Source organism: Odocoileus virginianus, chromosome 2 (genome assembly GCF_023699985.2).
Source record: "Odocoileus virginianus isolate 20LAN1187 ecotype Illinois chromosome 2, Ovbor_1.2, whole genome shotgun sequence".
In the NCBI taxonomy this organism is placed as follows: domain Eukaryota; kingdom Metazoa; phylum Chordata; class Mammalia; order Artiodactyla; family Cervidae; genus Odocoileus; species Odocoileus virginianus.
The window spans coordinates 1,918,810-1,940,292 of NC_069675.1; the positions used below are offsets into that span (position 1 = coordinate 1,918,810).

Genomic DNA, 21,483 nt, shown 5'->3' on the forward strand with positions numbered 1-21,483 from the left:
AAGGCTTGCATCTCGTTGTCCAGGGTGGTCACAGCCTGTGGACACATACCCTGTGTGGGACACAGGGTGTGTGTCCCAGCCAAGAGCTATGTTGAGCCTGATGGATGCTGGAAAGTCACCTGCTACATCTCCTGCCCCCCACCCCCACCCCACTGCCCACCAGTACACCCAGTTAGGCAATTTATTCCATAGGAAGAATTTATGTATTTATCTTGCCACTCCTCGGGGTTTTCTCTAGTTGTGGCGAGCAGGGCCACCCTCTAGTCACGGTGCTCAGGCTTCTCTTTGCAGGGGCTTCTCTTGCTGAGGCGCGCGGGCTCCAGGGCGGGTGGGCTGCGGTGGTTGCAGCACATGAGCGCAGCAGTTGCGGTCCCCGGGCTCTGGAGCACACGCTCAGCAGTGCACAGGCTGAGTCGCTTCGCAGCGTGTGGGGTCTTCCCGGATCAGGGATCCAACCTGTGTCTTTTGCATTGGCAGAAGGCTTCTTTACTGGTGAGCCACCAGGGAAGCCCCATGGAAAGAATTAAAAAAAGACAGCTCTCTTTGCAGTGTTACCTACTGCGGCATTGTCTATAACAGGGAAAAGCTAGAAACATCCACCCTCTTTGCCCTGGGGCCTCACTGAGTAAATGAAGTTTTATCAACGTGAGAGAATGTAACGATGGCATTGAAAGTACAGGCGGGCCTCGTTACTCACAGATTCTGCGTTTCCAAGTTCCCTTGCTCACCAAACTTTATTTGTAACCCCACAATCCATACTTGAGGTGTTGTCACACAGATTCGAAGACATGTGTCATTCGAGGCAGAGCAGAAAAAAATTCGAGTCACAAATCTGAGACACACACATTTCAACCTGAGGTCAATGCCTGCCTTCCTAAATGCACGCTTAGTTGTTCAGTCATGTCCAACTCTTTTTGACCTTTTGGACTATAGCTTGCCAGGCTCCTCTGTCCATGGGATTTTGCAGGCAAGAATACTGGAGTGGGTCATCATGTCCTCCTCCAGCAGATCTTCCAAACCCAGGGATCGAATCCATAGCTCCTATGTCTCCTGCATCACAGGTGGGTTCTTTACCCACTGAGCCAGTGGCGAAGCCCTTGCCTTAGTATTAACTAAGTATTAACTATGAGCCCTTGCTCATAGTATTAACAGGGTCCTTTCCCAAGTCTGTTTAGTGCCCCATCTTGCTAATTTTTGTGCTTGGCTTTTTGTTGGTGATTTTAGTTTTCAAAATAGCCCAAGTACACTGCTGAAGTTATGTCTAGTGTTCCTAAGTTGGCAAGGCAGTGACTTGCCTTACATAGAAAGTAAGTGTTAGGTGGGCATATAGTTATAGAGCTGTTGGTGACAGCTCGATATTAATGGATTAACATTACATATTAACTATATTGAATAATGTGTCTTTAAACAGAAAGACACATAAAACAAAGTTATATGTTGATCAGTTGATGACGATATTTTGACCATAAGCTTATAGGAACATAGTCTGTATTTCCCAAGGAGCGATGATTCACTCTTCACACCTAAACATGCCAGTGTTCAGGGCAACTTGACGGAACTACCTAGAACAACAAGAATTGACTATATTATTAAGCCATGTAGCAAAATAGAAAAATAACAAAAAAATTGAATACAAAATGTATGTTCCCCACAATTTGCAACCAGCACTAGACCCTGAAAGGAACATAACATAATAAAGACTTCCTCTGCTGATAACATTAATCTTATTTTTACAATCAATTTAAAATCTTAGCATTGAAAAAATGATTAACAGATCTAGGGACTTCCCTGGTGGTCCAGTGGTTAAGGCTCATGCTTCCATTAAAACGACATGGGTTTGATCCCTGGTCTAGGAATTAAGACTCCACATACCGCACGGTCGGAAAATAAAACACAGATCTAATTCCTGTTGTACCATTTAAACCATTAAATCACCCTGGGGTTGAGGCATTCTGAGTGCGCAGTACCAAAGTCCCGAGGGATGCCTGTGCTGGCCTCGGTGACACGAACAGGGGGTGCTCTGTTTGAAGGGGCTGTGACTCTCTGGGCGTTTTGCAACAGAATTGCCAGATGGGCTCCAAACAACAGCTCCCGCATGGGCCTCATCTTACTCTTCCCTTTAAAGGATGTGCATCAAACATATCGTGGTACATTCATGTTCACAGCAGCACTACCCCCAGTAGCTGAAAGGTGGAAGCAGCTCATGTGTCCCTCAAAGGATGAATAAATAAAATAGACATGAGGGGACTTCCCTGGTGGTCCAGTGGTTAAGAATCTGCCTTCCAAAACAGGGGACGCAGGTTCCATCCCCGGTTGGGGAACTAAGACCCCACATACCGAAGGACAACTAAGCCTGCACTCCAGAGCCTGAATGCCGAAGCTAAGACCTGGCACAGACAAAAATAAGTAAATAAATAAATACTTTGCAAATACAATAGATACGTGGTATATTCATATGACAGAACACTGCTGTGCTCATTCACCGAGTTGTGTTTGGCTCGTTGCTACGCTGTGGACTGTAGCACGCCAGACTCTTCTGTCCATGGAGTTTTCCAGGCAAAAATACTGGAGTGGGTTGCCATTCCCTTCTGCAGGGGATCTTCCCGACCCAGGGATTGAGCCCAGCTCTCCCACATTGTAGGCAGATACTTTACAGTGTGAGCCCCCGGGAAGCCACTGAACTGTGCATTTAAAAGCAGTTAAAAAGGCACACTTTGTCCAGTGTCTTTTATCACAGTTTTGGGAAGGTAAACAATGGCCAAGGGACTTGGGCTCATACAATGTGGGCCGTGGCTACTTGAATGTGAGGGACAGTAGTTTTCTTCATCTTGAAACATCTCAGCATCGGAGGGGACCCCGAAATGGTCCTGGTTCCCGTCGTGGACAAGCCAGGCCTTGTCCTTCATTCGGCTCACTGTTTCCAGGCCATCAGAGGGAGCAGGAGCCCGCAGTTCGCTTGGCCCCCTCACCTCCTGGGCCTCCCTGTCTCGAGTCTGGCCTTTTCGTTTTTGCTTTTTGGATGTTTGTTTCTCTATTTGACCTCGTTGGGTCTTACGTTGCAGCACACAGGTTCAGCAGCTGCAGTTCTCCAGAGTTTGCAGGTTCAGTAGTTGCAGCGTGTGGGCTTTGCTACTCCGCGGCGTGTGGGATCTTAGCTCCCTGGCCAGGGATTGAACCCTTGTCCCCTGCATTGCAGGGTGGATTCTTAACAACTGGACCGCCAGGGAAGTCCCACGAGTCTCGCCTTTTTCCTGCAGCTTGTGTTCACCTGAGTACCAGGGAAGGGGAGGAGGGGCCACCAACGCTTTGTGAAGATCAAGCCCAGTGGTAAGGAAAGGAATGCAGTGTCAGTGGTGAGTGGACCCACCAGGCTGAAATAACGCCCAGCTATGCAGAAAAACCTGCCACTGGTATCACCCAGAGTATCGTATGGCCAGCATCTCCTCCTATTCTCAACCCCATGACGGGCCCCACTGGGACCACGCCTCCCAGCTGTGGCCAGGAGCCCAGGTGCAGCCCTGAGCCTGGTGTCTTTCAGCTCCTCCTCCCCCTTCACACGGGGTCATTGCTAGGGCAGCTCTGTCTTCACAGGCAATCCGAGTGAAGCTCACGGCGCTGGGGCAGTGCGCCCAGCCCCTGCACCCCTCAGAGGCCCCCGGCTCTCCTCCTGCTTTGTCCTGTTAAGACACGTCCACTCTCCCCAAAGGAACGGCAATTCTCTTCTTGTCACTCCCGTTCAAAATCCTTTTAGAAGTCCTTGTTGGAGCGTAGTTGCTTTGCAGCGTTGCCCTGGTTTCAGGTGCCCAGCGGAGTGTACGGGTTATACATGCGCAGGTACCCACTCTGTTCAGACTGTTTCCCACATCGGTCCCTCCAGAGCGCTGAGTCTCCCTGTGCTACATGTGCCGTGTCCGACTCTTCGCGACCCTGCGGGCTGTGGCCCGCCAGGCTAGCTGTCCACGTGTGGACATATACGGACGCATATGTCAACCCCCATCTCCCAATTTATTTCTCCCTCTCCCCCTTCTCCCTTGGTGACCATAAGTTTCTTTTCTACCTCTGAGACACTGTTTCTATTTTGTAAATAAGTGTTTGTACCATTTTTTAAGAGTCCACATATAAGTGGCATCATATGATATTCATGTTTCTCCTTCTGACTTACCTCACTCAGTATGCCAGTCGCTAGGTCCATTCACTTCGCTGCAAAATCTTTTGACTTTTGAAGCGAGCCCTCATCATCCAGTCCAGTGTCCTTCTTTCTTTTTCAATGTGTATATTGGTGATTTGGATTCATTTAAAAGATCTTGTCTCTGAGCCAAGAAATTCTCCTCCCAGGAGGCCAGGGCATGACTGGTTCACTGGGTCTCATTCCAGAAATATTCAAACCAATGCACATATACACATACATACGCTTATACATTCTCTTCTTCTTCTATGTAAATCATAGCACTCTGGGCACGCTGCTCTCTGCCTTGTACAATTCTAGGGTTTGTTCTACTCTGATATACAGAGTTTTTCATTCTCTTTGAAGGCCGCTGAGTTTTCCGCTGTATGACATAATTGCTTTCACAACCCCCACCCCCGCCACCAGATGAAATATTTGGGATGCTTCTTTATCTTTCTGTAACCAGCAGGCTTCAATAAGCAACCTTGTATATTCACCATTTTGTGCATGTGCGTTGTCTATAGGACAAATTCCCAAAGTGAAATTACTGGGTCAAAGAGTATATGCATTTAATATCTTAATCAACGTCATCAAAATAGTAGACTGGCTGATGGCACCGTTATCTATCCTGGAAATGGTAATGGATTTCGACCTGGGGGCTGCAGGTGGCCTTGGAGGGACTGTGAGTCCCCACATTTGTAGATAAAGTCACGCATGTATGCAGGCACATTTTTCTAGGTGACCAAAGCTTTCATCACCTCCTTAGAAAGATCTGTGCCCCCTCAATGCTCTCTCATCTCCTCACCGATTGGTGTCCCAGCTCTTCCGGAACTGAGCCTCCTATCCCTCAGGATCACTGGCCTTGGACTTCCCCTCTCCTGGGTCTTTCTCGGGGAAGAGTCCCTCCCATATCCTTATAGCTAATAACACGGCCAATGGTTGCTCAACACTCACCCTGTGCATGAGAGACTCGTCTAATGCTCACAGGAACCAGAAGAGAGGAGTCCTCCCCACCTCCTCTGATTGATGAACCAGGACATGGGCGCAGAGATGAGTTAAATAACTTTCCCCTTTAGCAGAGCTAGGATTTGAAGCCGGAAGCATCAGTACTGCTTCTGCATGAACCGGAGTGGAAGAGCCTGGAAGCCACAGGATGGGCCCTGGGGCTTCTCAGTCTTCACTGCTTCATCTGGGAAAATTTTTAACAATGCAGCCTCTCTCACCAACTCCATCGGAATCTCTGGGGCAACACCCAGACCTTGGGGCTTCCTCAAAGTCCCCGGATGGTCCCAGGAGTAGCAGGACTCAGGGTGTGGCTCTGAGGGTTAAGGCTCAGGAATTTATGTATTTTAGAAGCTCCTTACCCTTATGCCACGCATTTCGGCATAATTCTTTTCCTTTATTAAGTAATTTTCAAAATAATAATTATTGGTGGTATAGTGGTAAACATGGCTGCCTTCCAAAATAATAAGCATCCTCCAAAAATGACCAAAGTAGGGCTTTTAAAAGCATCATTTTCAACTCATGGATTTCAACTTGGTTGATAGAGTCCAACCCACTGGTGGTGCGGTGGTAAAGAACACGCCTGCCAATGCAAGAGACATGGGTTCGATTCCTGGGTTAGGAAGATCCCCCGGAGAAGGAAATGGCAACCCACTCGAGTATTCTTGCCTGCAGAATCCCATGGACAGAGGAGCCTGGTGCACTACAGTCCATGAGGTCACAAAGAGTCTGACAAGACTGAGTGACTAGGCGCAATCCATAGTAGTTATTATATTTATCTGAAGGTCAAATTGCCCCATCTTTAGTCAGCAGCAACCTTCTGAATCCTTCTGACCTAACCCCAAGAGCCTTTGAAAGCATTTTGCTGTCTGCTCTGATGATATGTCATCCTCCCCAGCCCTGACCTGGAATTGGCCATTGCCCCTGACTGCATCTGGGTGCTGTTACCCCAGTTCTCCCCCTCTAGCTCTTTAACCAGCTCTCTAGATGTGAGGGGCCTATTCTTCATGTTTCAGAGAAGAATGAGTAATAAATAAACTTACTGTTAAGCTCTACCCTCCCTTAAGTGATCCCTTCCAGTTTCAGTTCAACCTTTAGAAAACGCACAGGTGAGTAATCTGTGTTTGTTCTTAAGAAACACACTGCCAAAATAGTACTTGAAATACACTTGCTTGAAATATCTGCCTTTAATACAATCTTCTTCCAAGTTGAAGGCCAGCCCCCAACATCTAAAAATATCTCCAGCTCTTGAGATATCCAAAAATGAGGGTTAAAAGGAGAGAACGATTTAGGTTGCCAAGCAAATTTGGAAAGCTAAATATAAGTTTAGAAAAAAAAGTCAAGACAAATATTCGAAATTGTTTTCCCTGTATTGAATCCAACCAAGGCTGCTTGAGACAGAAACAGGATAGCAAACTCCACTAGCTTTAAATTCACCTGGAGTTTGGCCGTGGCCTTGGTTCCCTTCTAATGTTCAGAAGATAGAGGGTGTGGAAATAAAAAGCAAATAACATTCCTTTGCATAAAGCTGATTGTGCAACCTTTACACCAAGAAGAAGCGGGGCAATTTGAGTAGATTCTCCCAAATGCTCAGAGGCCCTGACCTTGGGGCATGATGGCTAGGAGGAGAGGCCCACCGGGGCCCTGCTCTGGGGCCCACGTGGCCTCGGACCTCAGTCCCTCCTTCCATTTCCTTCTCCCGATGCTCCCCACGAGGGCAGCGTCTCACACATTGAGAGTGAAGTGCGGACACGCGGAAGATGCACGTGCGGTAGTGTCTGCCCAGGGTGGTCTCTGATGGCAGGAGCTGGGGTGGGAGAGGCTTTGCCAGCACTGAGGGGCCTGGTAGGGGTGAGGCAGGGAAGCTGGCAGCAAGAGGCGGCAGGTATCAAGTGGCAGCTCGCTATAGAGAGCCCACGGGAGTTTGAATTCCTGTACAGACGAAATGAGGCCATCTGAACAAATGCATTTTATTTATATATTTGTTTTTGTGCTGGGTCTTCATTGCTGTGTGAGGGCTTCCTCTAGTTTCAATAAGTGAGGGCTACACTTGTTGTGGAGTGTGGGCTCTAAAGATGGGGCTCAGTAGTCGTGGCACACACACATGTGGGTGGGATCTTCCTGGACCAGGGGGGAACCCATGTGCCCTGAATATCCAGTTGGATTCATAACCACTGGACCACCAGTGGTGAATACACCTCTGTGAATGCACTTTATAACCTTAAAGCCCCTAGTGAATGAGAGGTAGTGGTGGTGGGTTTATCATCGTGGTGGTTTAGTTGCTAAGTTGTGTCTGACTCTTTGCAACCCCGTGGACTATAGTCCACTAGGCTTCTGTGTCCATGGAATTCTCCAGGCAAGAATACTGGAGTGGGTTTCCATTTCCTTCTCCAGGGCAGTCTTCCCACCCATGGAATGAACCTGGGTCTCCTGCATCAAGTGGACTCTTTACCAACAGGGAAGCCCATGGGTTTATCATTGAGTCATTCCAAAGAATGCTCTTTGACACCCTCCCTACCTGCTTTTCTCTAGGCGCTGGGCTGGGCACCAGGAATACATCGGTGAGTGGCACAGACCATTCTCTGCCCTCAGAGGTTTCATGTGAGTGTAAAATTTTATAGGTTGCACAGTCACTAAGTCCTGAATGCAATTGCCGCTAACAACCAGCACTGTTTGGGTGCTGGCAGTGGGCCAGCATCTTCAGGCGTTTCTCATGCCTTGGTGGGGCAGGTGCCCCCAAGCCATGCCCGGCACCTCCTCAGCGTCAGCCACTGGTCACTGTAATCAACACGCAAGAGCCCGGCTCAGGAGGACAGCAGCTCTTGCCCCTCCACTCTTCCTGCTTGGAACGGGGTGGCCCCGGCTCGCTCACGGGCAGTCCCGCGTCCAGCCTAGGACTGCCACAGTTCACCTGGAGATTGTTTGTTGAGGCCTTGGGCAATGTGCTGTCAGAGGCAGCCAGGCTTCCGGGGATGTTCCCAACCTGCAAGAGGTGAAGAAGCTCTGCCTCATGGTACACTCGCTGGTCTCTTCTGGCTTCTCCTCCTGTTGCCTTTCTCTTCGGAGGAGCCTGAGAGCTCTCCATAAATTCAAAAGCGCTTCTACCTCCAGGACAACAGCAGTGGGAGCCCCATAAGGGATGGAGTGACTTATTTCTGTCTGAAAGTGAAAGTGTTAGTCACTCAGTTGAGTCCCACTCTTTTGCAGCCCATGGACTGTAGCATGCAGGCTCCTCTGTCCATGAGATTTCCCAGGCAAGGATACTGGAGTTGTTAGTTGTTCCCTTTTCTAGGGGATCTTCCTGACCCAGGGATCAAACCCGGGTCTCCTGCAATACAGGCAGATTCTTTACCATCTGAGACACCTGGGAAGCCCACATCTGTGTCTCTGTATCATTTATTCCTAAAATGAGAGCTGCTAGTCCCAGGACCTGAAAGTTGTGTATCTTTCATCCGAGCTAGACAGAAGTAAGTGGAGCTCTTTGTACAAAAAGTATCTAAGAGAATTGTTTAGAACTGAGCTAAGCCTACCATCTTAATCACAATCAAGCTTCAACAAATACAGGAGGGAAAAGGTAAATAGGAATGAACATTAACAGAAGCAAAGCCACAAACTACAGAACCAGGCTCTCGAGACCAAGACAATGGGATCATCAGATATTGAATATAAAATGAATACCAAGCATATTTAATAAAAAGGTATCCATACCTCAACATATTGTGTCACCATTGCACAAACTGTAGAAGACCAAAAACGAAAGTGAAAGTGCTAGTCGCTCAGTCCTGTCCCACTCTTAGTGACCCTGTGGGCTGTAGCCCACCAGGCTCCTCTGTCCATAGGATTCTCCAGGCAAGAATACTGGAGTGGTAGCCACTCCATTCTCCAAGGGGTCATCCCGATCCAGGAATCGACCCCCGGTCTTCCAAACTGCTGGCAGATTCTTTACCACCTAAGCCACCAGGGAAGGCCCTGAAGAGTGCTTAACCAAAGCCAGAGGAGGACAGAGATGGGAAATGTGCAAAGCACATCACACTCAACACCAGCCAATGAAACCCCTCTGTGTTTTCTCTTACAGATATTTGGGGTCTGGGTCTGGATCCTGGTGGCAGCCACGCAGGTAGCAAGCCCACTGCTACAAGGATGGGTGATGTACGTCTCGCTCACCTCTTTCCTCATCTCCCTGATGCTCCTGTTGTCTTATGTGTTTGGATTTTACAAAAGATATGAGTCCTGGAAAATTCTGGTAAGAATCAGGAAGAGAGACCCAGGGCCTGAGGCTCCTCCCAGACCATTGTCCTGGGCGTGAGGACAAACACGGGTGGGAGGAGGAAGCCTCCTGGGTGGGAGGAGGAACCAGAGACACTTCCTGGGCTGGGCCCCTGGGGAATCTCAACATTTTATCTGAATGTGTCTACTATCAGATCATGATGCTGGGAAAGACTGGGGTCAGGAGGAGAAGGGGGCAACAGAGGATGAGACAGTAGGATGGCATCATCGACTCAGTGTGTTGTGGCCACGCATTCCAGGAAACAAACTCACTCAGAAGGACAATGCCGATAGTGGAGTGTAGTTTATTACACCGGCGGGCCCAAGGCGGAGTCTCCTCTTAGCCAAAGACCCCGACTAGTTTTTGTGAAAACCTTATATACCCTAAGTGTACATGGTCAAACCCACCTCACCAAATTTCCTGAAACTAGTCTGGACAAGGTAAAAGAGAGATACTATCAAAGTTAACCCATGATTCACGTGTCATAAGCCTAGATAGTTCAACAGTGGACATTTATCAGTAGGCCTGTGGTGATACCCCATAAGTATAATGGGATTTATGACTTTGTTCTGTTACAGAGATAATTAGCACACTCTTTTAGGTGACAGAGAGTCTAGGTGCAAGTCCTGAGGCTCCTTCATCCGGGGGGTCTGGTTTTCCATTGGTATGTCATTTCCATAGATACTGGGCATATAGCTCAAAGTCCACAGTCCGGCCCAAGATGGAGTCCTGCTTTCAAGATGAAGCCTGTTCTGTCTGTTTCCTCCTTCAAATGGACATGAGTTTGAGCAAACTCCAAGTGACAGCGAGGTACAGAGGAGCCTGGCATGCTGCAGTCCAAGGAGTCAGACATGACTTAGCAGCTGAACAACAACTATTAGATAGGGCTTCCTAGGCGGCGGAGTAGTAAAAAATCCATCTGCCAATGCAGGACATGCAGGAAACATGGGTTTGATCCCTGGGTTGAGAAGATCCCCTGATGGAAGAAATGGCAGCCCACTCCAGGATTCCTGCCTGGGAAATCCCATGGACAGAGGAGCCTGGTGGAGTACAGTCCATGGGGTCGCAGAGTTAGACACGACTTCTCTACTAAACAACAACTATTAGATGGGAATAAAAGCCTTCCTCTGCTGGAATCCATCCTGCTTTGTACTCCCCTCCACTGCCTCCCTTTATAGGTATATACGCACAGCCCAGCTCCTCCTGTAGCAAGCACATCCTGACGCATTTTCCCTCTAATTTTAATTTATGGTAAAATCATTTGAGCAGTATTGAAAGAAATCTATTAGGAAAAGAATAACCCTGATCTCAAGGTCTTACCACAATCACCTATCACAATTCGTTCTTCCCCATTCCTGGCAAATTTTGTGCAAAATGTATAAATCTCACTGAACCAATCATTTTAGATGTAGAGTCTTTCATTTATTATTATGCCATCCATTAAATATTTTTCATGTCATCACACCATCCTGATAACCACTGGAAATATTTCTCTATTGAATAATTCAAAACAGAAGTAGGGAGGATTGTATTGATATTACGGATCCTCATGTAACCATCACCCAGATTCCAGCATTTTCAAGACTTTATCACATTTGCTTCACCTAGCTTTTTTTTCTCCTAAAGAATCTTAAAGTAAATCCCAGACACCATGTCATTCCATTCTACACACTTCACTTCAGAATGCCTCCAAAAAATACATAAGCTTTCTTACATTATCAAACTTACATAAAGTTAACGATAATTCCTCGTTATCATCAAAGACACAGGTCACAGTCCTGGAAAATTATAACTGTCCCCTGTTATAACACAGTCACTTCCCTGGTGGCTCAGATGGTAAAAGCATCTGCCTACAATGCTGGAGACCCCGGGTCAGTCCCTGGGTCGGGAAGATTCCCTGGAGAAGGAAATGGCACCCCACTCCAGTACTCTTGCCTGGGAAAAATCCCATGGATGGAGGAGCCTGGTGGGCTACAGTCCATGGGGTTGCAAAGAGTCAGATACGACTGAGTGACTTCACTTTCTTTCCCATTATAGCTGAAATATGTTTTTGCAGTCAACCTGTTTGAATCGAGGTCCTCACCAGGCCCACTTGCACTTGGTAGTGATGCTTCTTGAGTACCTTTAATCTATTTTGCAATAGGTGGTTGCCGAACCACGAAAGACACCAGGATTCTTGGCCTCCAGAGGAGAAGAATTCAACCCGAGGCCAGTGACGAGGCTTGATTGCTCAGAACTTTAGTGTAATAAAGCTTTACTAAATAAAGTATAAAAGAGATAAAGCAAGCTTCTGACATAGACATCAGAAGGGGGCAGAAAGATTGCCCCCCGCCAGCCTTTAAGTAGTGTGTTATATATCTATCAGCAAGCTGTTAATTAGAGAAAGGAAATGTCTCAAAACTCAGAGACTGGCACCAGGCCCCTCACCCACAACATGCATTTTGAGATAACATTGGCACAAGGTGAGTTGTCCCAGGCCATAAAATGATTGACATGAATCTTGAAGAAAGGCAGGTTTCCAAGCAAAAACAGTCTCATTACCATAGCTTAAGAGAACATTTGCATGAGTAAAACATACTGGTTTGTCATGTAGGTTCTGAGTCTTAGGTGGAACCAACTTGAAGACAGAGTCTAGGGTAAATACATAGTTCATTAACACAGCTTAAGACAAATATTTCCATGAGAAAAACGCATTGGTTAGCTCAAGGTTTGAGAAAAGTTAAGTTCAGGTGGAGCCAGGTATCTTCAAGGCAACAAAAAATTTTAAGAGAGACCTCTTTTTAAATTTGTATAGAGAAGGGGGAGAAAATCTAACACTTGTTTGTCTCCTCCTGCTGCCTAAGAGAGACATAAAACTGTCTGACACTTGCATCCTATTTTCTCCATTTGGAGACTCCTGGCCTTCCTTCCTTCCTTCCTACCTTCTCACTATCATGGTTTTACTTGCCGGTGACTTACTGAAAAAACTGGGTGGTGAGCTGTCCCATAGACCAGGGGTTTTCCAGGATCTAATGTCTGATGATCTGAGGTGGAGCTGATATAATAATAATAGAAATAAAGTGCACAATAAATGTAATGCACTTGAATTATCCTGAAACCAACCCCCCACCTACGGTCCATGAATAGAAATTGTCTTCCACAAAACCGGTCCCTGGTGCTGAAAAGGCTGGGCACCACTGTGTAGAAGGTCCTGCATTTTGGTTTGTTTGCGTCTTCCTGGTGTGACTTGACTCACTCCTCTAATTACTGAATTTTCTGTAAGCCAGAAGTTAGCACCTAAAGGCTAAACTGAAATAGGTTAAACTTTTCTGGCAGGGATGCTTCATAAGTGTCTTCAAGTCACATCACACATGGTGACTGGTAGTCCTCCTTTCACCGTGACAACCTTACCCCATCACTCTTTTCTCTAATGTCCTCTTTCGTCTTCTGATGAATATTCTTTAGGGGTTGCAAAATGCCAATTTGCCTATTACGACATTCCTTCCAGAATACTTTGGTATTCTTACGATGTTAAAGAACACCAGATTAGCCCAACTCTGCCATGTGTCAGCCTAGCCTCGATTTTCTCATCTGTAAAGTGGGCATGTTAATAGTAGCTGCCTTATGAAACTGGCTGTGAAGATGAAACGACACAAGTGTATGCAGTCAGGAAAGCACCTAGCGAACAGCAGCCTTTGTAGCGCTAACAGCTGGGAGCAAAATCTTGGTGTTAATGTGGTTGGTTTCAAATCCTGGCTCAGCCTGTGGTCACTGACTTTAACCTTGGACTTCTATTTCCTCAAAATGGCAGTAACGATAAATAGAACCGACCTCATAGTTCACAAGGTTAAATGAGATACATGAGGAAAAGATTTAGCCTATAGTTTGACCAGGAAGAAGCCCTCAATAGATCTTGGTTCACACTGGTATTGCCATTTATTAGTCCGCCATTGCTCATTACACAGAAATTTCCCTAGAAACACTGTGAAAGAAAAAAGCAGGAGTTTCGGGAGCAGATTTGTCTCTTCCGCCCCCTCTGCCCAGAGGCTGAGTCAGAGGGGGAGGTGGTACCTGCTTGCGTGCCCGTGTGACGGTGGCATGGCCTCTGCTCCATCTTTCCAGGACAGCCTGTATCACGGGACCACAGGCATCCTGTACATGAGTGCCGCCGTGTTACAAGTGCATGCCACCATCGTGTCAGAGACCCAGGACCTGAAAAACTACTATATAAACACCGCGGCCTCGGTGAGTGCTGGACAGGAGCGCGGCAGGCGCCACCCGGAGGGAAAGCCAGGGGCTCAGCTCCGTCTCCTCCGGAACAGACGGCCCTGCGTCCTCAGACTGGAGCAGCCTTGCGGGATGGGAGGGGTGTGCGTGTGCGTGTGTGAGAGCGTGCCCGCACGCAGATGGTCTGGCAGTCAGGTGTGCCCAGGCTCACAGGGTGCCAAGCCCACGTTTAGAGTCGTCTGTCCTCCTCGTGCCTCAGACGGTGAAGAATCTGCCTTCAATGCAGGGAGACCGGGGTTCAATCCCTGGGTCGGGAAGATCCCCTGGAGAAGGGCATGTCTACCCACTCCAGTATTCTTCTCTGGAAAATTCCAGGACAGAGGAGCCTGGCAGTCCATGGGGTTGCAAAGAGTTGGACATGACCGAGTGACTAACGATTCACTCACACCTACTACACTGCCCTCAGAATATGTTTTTCCAAAACATAAATTTTCCAAAATGCACATCTCTTACTGAAAATCCTTAGGACTTCCCTGTCAATCCAGTAGTTAAGACTTCACCTTCCAAGGCAGGGGCTGTGGGCTCAATCCCTGGTCGGGGAGCTAAGACCATGCCTCATGGCCCCAAAACCAGAACATAAACAATAGAAGCAATATTGTAACAAATTAAAGATTTTTCAAAATGGTCCACATAAAAAATTTATTTAAAAAAAATGAAGAAAGAAAATCTTTCGGTGGCCCCCTTTGCTGCTAGGCTGGAGCTCAGCTCCTCATCACGGCTCAAGTTCTGACATCCTTCTATTTCAGCGACCGACATTCTCGGGGTTACACATTGGCTGATGGAATCCAAGGCAAGGTGGTCCAGAGAGTCGTGGGCGGAGCTCACTGCCTGCCGCCGGAGTCTTTCCAGGCCCTGAGTGTGGCCGCGTCCCTCTCTTGGAGGGATGGCGCCCTCAGGTGGCAGATGACCACATGGCAGGTGGTGGGTTCCTCCAGTGTGTGTGTGCACGCAAGTGCTCCTAACCCTCCTTATTCCTTCTCAGGAAGATCTAACGCCCAGGCTGGGTCCCAGCCCATTAGCTCCAGTCTCTGTGGCCAGAAAAGTCCTGTGTCAGTCGGGCTCCCCAGGGATCGGACAGCAGTAGGAGGGGGTGTGATATGGGGTGCTGGCCCCCTTGTCAGAAAGATACCAGGCCAACGCGGTGAGCCTGCAGGATGCCTTTCCTGCCTGTCTGCCTCCTTGCCCCCCAGCCCAGCGCCACTCTGCCTCCCACCACTCGGAGTGCTGCTCGTCCTGCTCAGGGGCCCCTGTCACACCAGCCTCCTTGCTGTCCCTGGACCCCCTCACTTCGGCCTTGGCTCCCAGCTCCCTCACCTCCTTCTGTTCTTTTCTCACTTGTCACCTCCTGGCGAGGATGCCACTCAGTCCCACTCAGAGTAGTAGCTCCTACTTCTCTCCTGGGTTATCTTGGGTCCTTTCTGCATGTGCCACTAAAATGCAAGTTCCATGAGGATAGGAATTTTTAAATTTTTGTTCATCATTAGATCCATGGTTGTGCTTGAAGCATGCATGCTCATGCTAAGTCGCTTCAGTCTTGTTTGACTCTTTGCAACCCCATGGACCCTAGCCTGCCAGGCTCCTCTGTCCATGGGATTCTCCTGGCAAGAATAGTGGAGAGGGCTCCTATGCCCTCCTCCAGGGGATCTTCCCAACCAAGGAACTAAACTTGTGTCTTCTGCTTCTCTTGCGTCTGCTGCATTGCAGGCAGATCCTTTGCCACTGAGCCACCGAGGTAGCCCATAGCAGGTGCTTACAAGATATGTGTTGAACGAATGAATGAAACAGTGTGATTGGACAGGGTGGGGCAAAGGGAGGATGGAGTCCTCCGCTGGACTGAGAGATCACCAGACAGTGCAGCCGGGTATCTTTGGGAACGGCTTTGGACATGGCCGTGGGGGAGGGAGGGGTTGGGGGAAGCACAGATTTTGGGCTTGGGCAGCTGGACGAGATGAGGATCCTGGGATCAGCTGGGCTGGTGAGGGCATCTCAGGAGTTCAATTTGCCCACAGAGAGCTTGTGAGGCCTCTGAGCCTCTGAAGACCTAAGAGGTGGGTGCGTAGAGTCGAGTTCTGGACCTGTGAGTGAAACTGTCATTTGAGCAGACTATGGCTGAAGGTGGAGGAGGGGGAGAGTGCCCAGAACAAGGCGAGGGCACCCAGGGCAGGCATGGGGACGGGCCCACTTTATGGCAGGTAGAGGAGCCCAGGTCTGCAGGTGACACGGTGGGACAAGTGGGTGGAGTGCTTCACGGAGGCTGGAGGGGCTGCCCTGTGGTTGCTGCCCTCAGGCCAGACAGGGCTTAGGCAGGCAGCAGATGAAGCAGGGTCAAAACAAGGGCCATCCAGGCTGCCGTGGGCCTGTGTGGGGCTGGGAGGGGGTAGTGATTGCCAGCATCTCTAAGGCAGTAACTCCCCGGCTCTTCCAGTTCTTTGCCTTCATCACCACCCTGCTCTACATCCTGCATGCCTTCAGCATCTATTACCACTGAAGAAGCAGGGGACCAGGCGATGTGGAAGATGCTTTTTCAAAACCAGGAGTGTCAGCTTCCAAAAGTGGTTTTCAACCTTCGCCATCTGGATGATAAACAGCTCACCAACGATGACATCACGGGATCCACAGACCATCTTTTCAGACTGAGCGATGAAATCACACGCTGGCAGATCTGTTTGGACATTTTAATTCATTGTGATGAATATGAAAAGGCTGGTGGGGGGGGGAGGACTTTGTTGTTTCATTTTGTTTTGTTTCGCCCAGGGAAAGTAACTGTCTCTTGGGATTTTCTGACAGTGACCCTCGCTCTTCTAGAAACCTAACATCTTATGCGGAAAATTCCAGGTCTACCATCATCTTGCCTCTTTGGGGATCTGCCTCGGCAACGAGCTTCCCCACAGCTGACTGATGAGAACCTGCATTATTTTCTTAAAATCAAAATGGTGCTGTGAAAGCCTTCATTCTGAAGAACCACAGACCTTGCTCCTGCCCCGGGACCCTGCCTCTTCCTTGCAGCGGTGGTGCAAACCAGCTGCCCCCTCCCACACTGCCTGACTCCAATTCATGTCCACTTCCTCTTTCCTCTACAGTTTTAGGAGCCAAGGGAAATCTGAGGGTAGATTTGTGTGGAAAATAAGGGCCCGACTACAAAATTGTTATATAGCAAGACCTGGGAGGAGAGGAGGGGTCGGACAGGGAAGGCTGAAACCCATTTTTCCAATTCTCGGTAAGTCAGGCTGCTCAGAGAACTTCAGGGCTGCAGGACGCCTGGGTCAGGCCTCCAGACCCCCCTCCCTGTCCCTCAGAAAAGACCATCAAGAAAGCAAGAAGGACATTATGTGCCAGGATTCTCCTCTGGGCTCCGGTCACACGGAGGATATCAAGGAGGCTGGAAAGGACCCCATCCATGGGTCCCTGCTCTTTCTCAAGCCTCCTCCCCACAGTGGTCCGGCTGGGTGGGGCCTGGACCGTCCAGCCAGCCTCCTGCAGTGAAGGGCTTCCAGGGGCCTGGGGCACGGGCATTCTCCGAGAAAAGGCACAGAGAAATGTAAAATCACAGTGCTGGATGCCCAACTAAATTGTTTTCCAAGGCAGGCTGTGCCGTCTGGTGTTTCCGGCCCCGTGCTGGGGTCCAGGCGTTTGTCTGGCTCAGACTCTGAGGAGAGCGAGGGCTCAGCCCCCCAACTGCATGGACCTGCTGCCAGTCTGAAATGCAATAAGTTATTATGTGGGAGTGATTTGTCTGAGCCAGTTTGAGGGCTTACAGTTTGGATTGACTTTTTTCTGCTTCTGGGGGAGAGAGGGTCAGGAAGACGGGGAGATCACCAGAGAGAAAATTGGCTTCATGCCTTGACGGCTCACCTTCTAATCACCGCGTAGCTTGAAAAGCCACCGTTCATCTGTGACTTTCCAGCTTGTCATCTGTCTGGGATATTCAGTATTTCCTGAGCAGCCACATCCAAATAAAAGTGGTTTCTACAGTGAAACGCCTGGAGCTCATCTCTTTTGTGGCCTCACCACTGGGGCTGGCCACCATGGCACAGGTCCCAACAGTTGTACCAAGACCCCACAGCTCCAACCCGTGGAGGGGCCCCAGGCCCAGCCCACCCAGCCTTGCTTCAGGGGCAGCTGCCCTGAGACGCCACATCTGGCTCCAGCGCTTGGGTTTGTGGCATAATTTCCACTTCAGTAAGAATGGTTTCCCTGGTGACTCAGGGGTAAAGAACCCGTCTGCCAATGCAGGAGACTCAGGTTCCATCCCTGGGTCAGGAAGATCCCCTGGAGGAAGGCATGGCAGCCCAGTGCAGGATTCTTGCCTGGGAAATCCCATGGACAAAGGAGCCTGGTGGGCTAGGGTCCATGGGGTTGCAGAGTTGGACACGAGTGAGCGCACACACACAGGTGGGTTAAGGTGTAACTATGAGCAAGTGGGGTGACTCATGCAAGATTTAGATACGTCAAGAGGTGTTATGTCAAGGTGCCGATAGTTAAGAGGAGTTATACCAAGATGTACCTGTGCTCAGGTGTGCTCATGGCGTTATTGCAAGGTGCAGGTCAGCTCTGGGGCGCCTGTATATGCAGTGGCGGCAACAGGATGGAGGCTGTGATCCCTGAAAGGGGGATCATTAAAGACTTATGTCATCCAACTTGGCAGGAACCCACCAGGGCCCCCTTGAGCTAAGGTCCTGTTCTTCAGCACCCACAGGAAATGACTCCACCACCATCAAGGCTGTGAAATTACTTCCCTTCTCAGTGTGAAGACGCCTTTTGCAGTGTGGTGGTTTGGTCGCTCAGTCGCGTTCCTCTTGCAGCCTCATGGACTGTGGCCCACCGGGCTCCTCTGTCCATGGGATTTCCCAGGCAAGAACACTGGAGTGGGTTGCCATGCCCTCCTCCAGGGGATCTTCCCCACCCACAATCGAACCCGGGTCTCCTGCGCCGCGGGCAGATTGAGCCGCCAGGGAAGCCGGAGACGCCCTTTGAGAGAAAAGAATTAAGGAGCCAGCTCGAGGTGGGAAACTGAGAGGTCGGTGCAGTTGCCCATCCTCTCCACTGGGTGGCGCGCGGGCTCCAGTCCCGCGCGAAGCAGAGGGCCTTCCGGTGGTGCGAGGTGGTCAGGGCGGAGGCGGCAGAAATGCCCGATCGACCCCAGGGGCCTCCTTGGGGATTTTGCCAGGGCAGGCTGCCCCTGCCGCAGGGGGAGACGGGATGTTCTCTGCCCTTGGAGCTTTACCCGCCGTCTCACTCGTGGAGGAAGAGGCCCGGGGCCCTGCCTTGGCACGGTTTGCCTGTTGGGTTGAGGCTGAAGTGAGGGGGTGGGTGTGACAAGAAGGACCTCTCGGTCCATCCACCACCGCTGTGGCCGGGTGATGGCTGGACCCGAGCCAGGGGAAAGGCCTGCTCCGCCTGAAGGGGAGCGGGGGCGGGGGGAGGGACTTCTGTCTGATATCCTTGCAGCCATCACTGCCCACTGTACCCTCTGTGCCTGGCCGTGTTCGCCGGGACACGCAGACCCCGGGGCCCTGGAGTGATGCGCCTGTGCTGGGGAGGGGCACGCGCTGGGCCGAGCTGACCCAAGGCTGCTCCCAGGGACCACTGGGGGGGGGTGCAGAGCGTGGGGGGTCCCAGGCTAAGGCACAGTGTTAACACCCAACCTTTCCTTTCATCAGCTTCTGCCTATCAGCTATATGCCCAGGTTTCCAGAAGCTTTCAGGGGCACCCCTGACCCTGACCACCCAGCTCCCCAGCTCCCTCCAGCACCCCAAACCTTTATGTAGGGGTTTTGGGCCCCAGTGAGTTTGATCCTTGAGTCGTGAAGATCCCCTGGAGAAGGAAATGATAACCCACTCCAGCATTCTTGCCTGGAAAATTCCATGGACAGAGGAGCCTGGTGGGCTACAGTCCATGGGGTTGAAAAGGAGTCAGACACAACTCAGTGACTAACACACACACACCTGCTATGTAGCCCCACCGTTGTTGAAATTCTACAGCTGGATCCAAAGAGGGGCCCCCAGAGTACATAACACCCAACAACCCTGGGCGTCTGCCTGCTCCCTGGGCCTTGGCCTGCTTCTCTGTGGCAAAGATGCCCTAGAAGACCCTCTGGGGTCACTGCTTCCTCCTAAAGAGACAGGGAAGGCAGAGGAGAAAATCAAGGAGGGAGACCCCAGGCCACTTTTGTGCAGTGGGAAGGGCAGATCACGAAGCCCAAGTCAAACCCAGGGGTCCCGTCCGAGCCAGGCTCCTCTGGTGCAGACGCAGCAGACACCGGTGGAAGCGGCAGAGCCTCGGGCCAGGGTGCCTACCTTCTGCGGGGCAGCCTTCGTGTTTGCCATCAGCGCCTCTCACAGGTTTGGTTCTGTCGCCTGGGTGTCTGCTGAGCGTCTGCTCTGTGCATGGGCGGGGCTTTGCACTCAAGGATTGGGAGAGGGGTGTGTTGGGGGGAGAGGCTCGTGTCTTAGGGCAATGGGGCACTGACCCAAACTGGAAGAAGCAGGGAGGGATTTACAAAAGACCTCCCAGGAAATGGGACTCCAGGAAGTTATCAGAAGCATCAGCCACCTGCCCTTCCCCTGCCTGGAGTCACAGGCTGGGGGTCTAAAGGGGAGATGCAGCCTTGGGCGGAGAGGGCAGTCAGGATAGGCAACAGTGTAAGGAAGGGCTCTGAGTCCACCAGCGGCCATGGTTCAGGAGCCAAGAGCAGCCGGGCCGGGGTGGCTGTGATAGCACCCGGGCTTGCAGATATTAGCTGTGACCTTGATCCTCCTACTGAGATGAGGAGCTGGGGGCAGAGCAGGGGGTTCAGCACGGAGTGCAGATCCCTGGCCCACACTGGCCACCCTCTAGAGAGGCGACCAGAGCATCTTTGGAGACGAGTCTTCATTAAGAATCTGTGTCCTTGAGAATGGAGCTTCCCTGGTGGCTCAGTGGTAAAGAACACGCCTGCCAACGCAGGAGACTCAGGTTCGAGCTCTGGGTCCGGAAGATCCCCTGGAGGAGGGCATGGCAACCCACTCCAGTGTTCTTGCCTGGGAATCCCATGGACAGAGGAGCCTGTGGGCTGCAGTCCCTGGGGCCACAGGGTCAGGCACGACTTAGCGACTAAACAACAACATCCTTGGCAGTTCCCTGGCAGTCCAGTGGTTAGGACGGCACACTAACCTGCGTTCAGCCTTGGGCAGGGAACTAAGATCCCACAAGCTGCAAGGTGTGACCAAAAAAAAAAAATAATAATCTGTATCTTTGAATTTTCCAAAAGCAAAACACTACTACTACCTTGGATTCCCCATCATGGTACAACTACAAGGAGGATCACACTCTTCATATTGGTAATAAATTGGTCGTTCATGTCAGTAATTAAGAATAATGGCCAACACTCTCACAGAAGCTGGTGGACCCAAGCCCTCACATGGCTGCCTTCCCCTTGGCCACGGGGGTGTCAGCTCGTGACACCTGTCAGACCCGACAGGTAATAAGCGCCGCCCTCACTGTAGTGAGTGGGGAGTTCCGTCTTCTGCCCGGGGCTTCCAGGCAAGGGTGAGAATTGCGCCAGGGCCACACCACCAAGACCCCAGGACTCACCCCCACACTGGAGCTCCTAGGCGGCTTCAGCTCAGAAGGGGGTTGGGGGTTGCTCTGAATACGGCCCTCTCCCAAGTCCACTTGGAGCCCAAGTCTTCAAGGAGGCTGGGAGGCCTTGGCGCTGTTCCGTCATGCGGTAGTATCTGACTCTTTGTGACCCATGGACTATGGCATGCCAGGCATCCCTGTCCTTCACCGTCTCCTAGAGTTT

The 21,483-nt window shown here is 50.5% G+C and overlaps 1 protein-coding gene and 1 long non-coding RNA gene across 3 annotated transcripts in view; one reads left to right on the forward strand and one right to left on the reverse strand.

The window, feature by feature from the left end:
• Positions 1-17,677, forward strand: part of MALL (mal, T cell differentiation protein like) — a 31,390-nt gene extending 13,713 nt beyond the window's left edge. The window contains exons 2-4 of one of the 2 annotated variants that reach the window (XM_070474110.1): positions 9,243-9,410; positions 13,541-13,658; positions 16,126-17,677. In XM_070474110.1, the coding sequence (XP_070330211.1) occupies positions 9,243-9,410; positions 13,541-13,658; positions 16,126-16,337 (498 nt within the window). In that variant the 3' untranslated portion in view covers positions 16,338-17,677. Of the gene's footprint in view, positions 1-9,242; positions 9,411-13,535; positions 13,659-16,125 lie in introns of both variants that reach the window. The other variant, XM_020876853.2, reaches the window with a different exon arrangement.
• LOC139037065 (uncharacterized) lies at positions 1,367-4,235 on the reverse strand. Its single transcript, XR_011489854.1, has 2 exons — positions 4,163-4,235; positions 1,367-1,562 (listed from the first exon to the last, which is right to left on the reverse strand). It is a non-coding gene; the product is annotated as an uncharacterized lncRNA (long non-coding RNA).
• Positions 17,678-21,483: the final 3,806 nt, after the last annotated feature.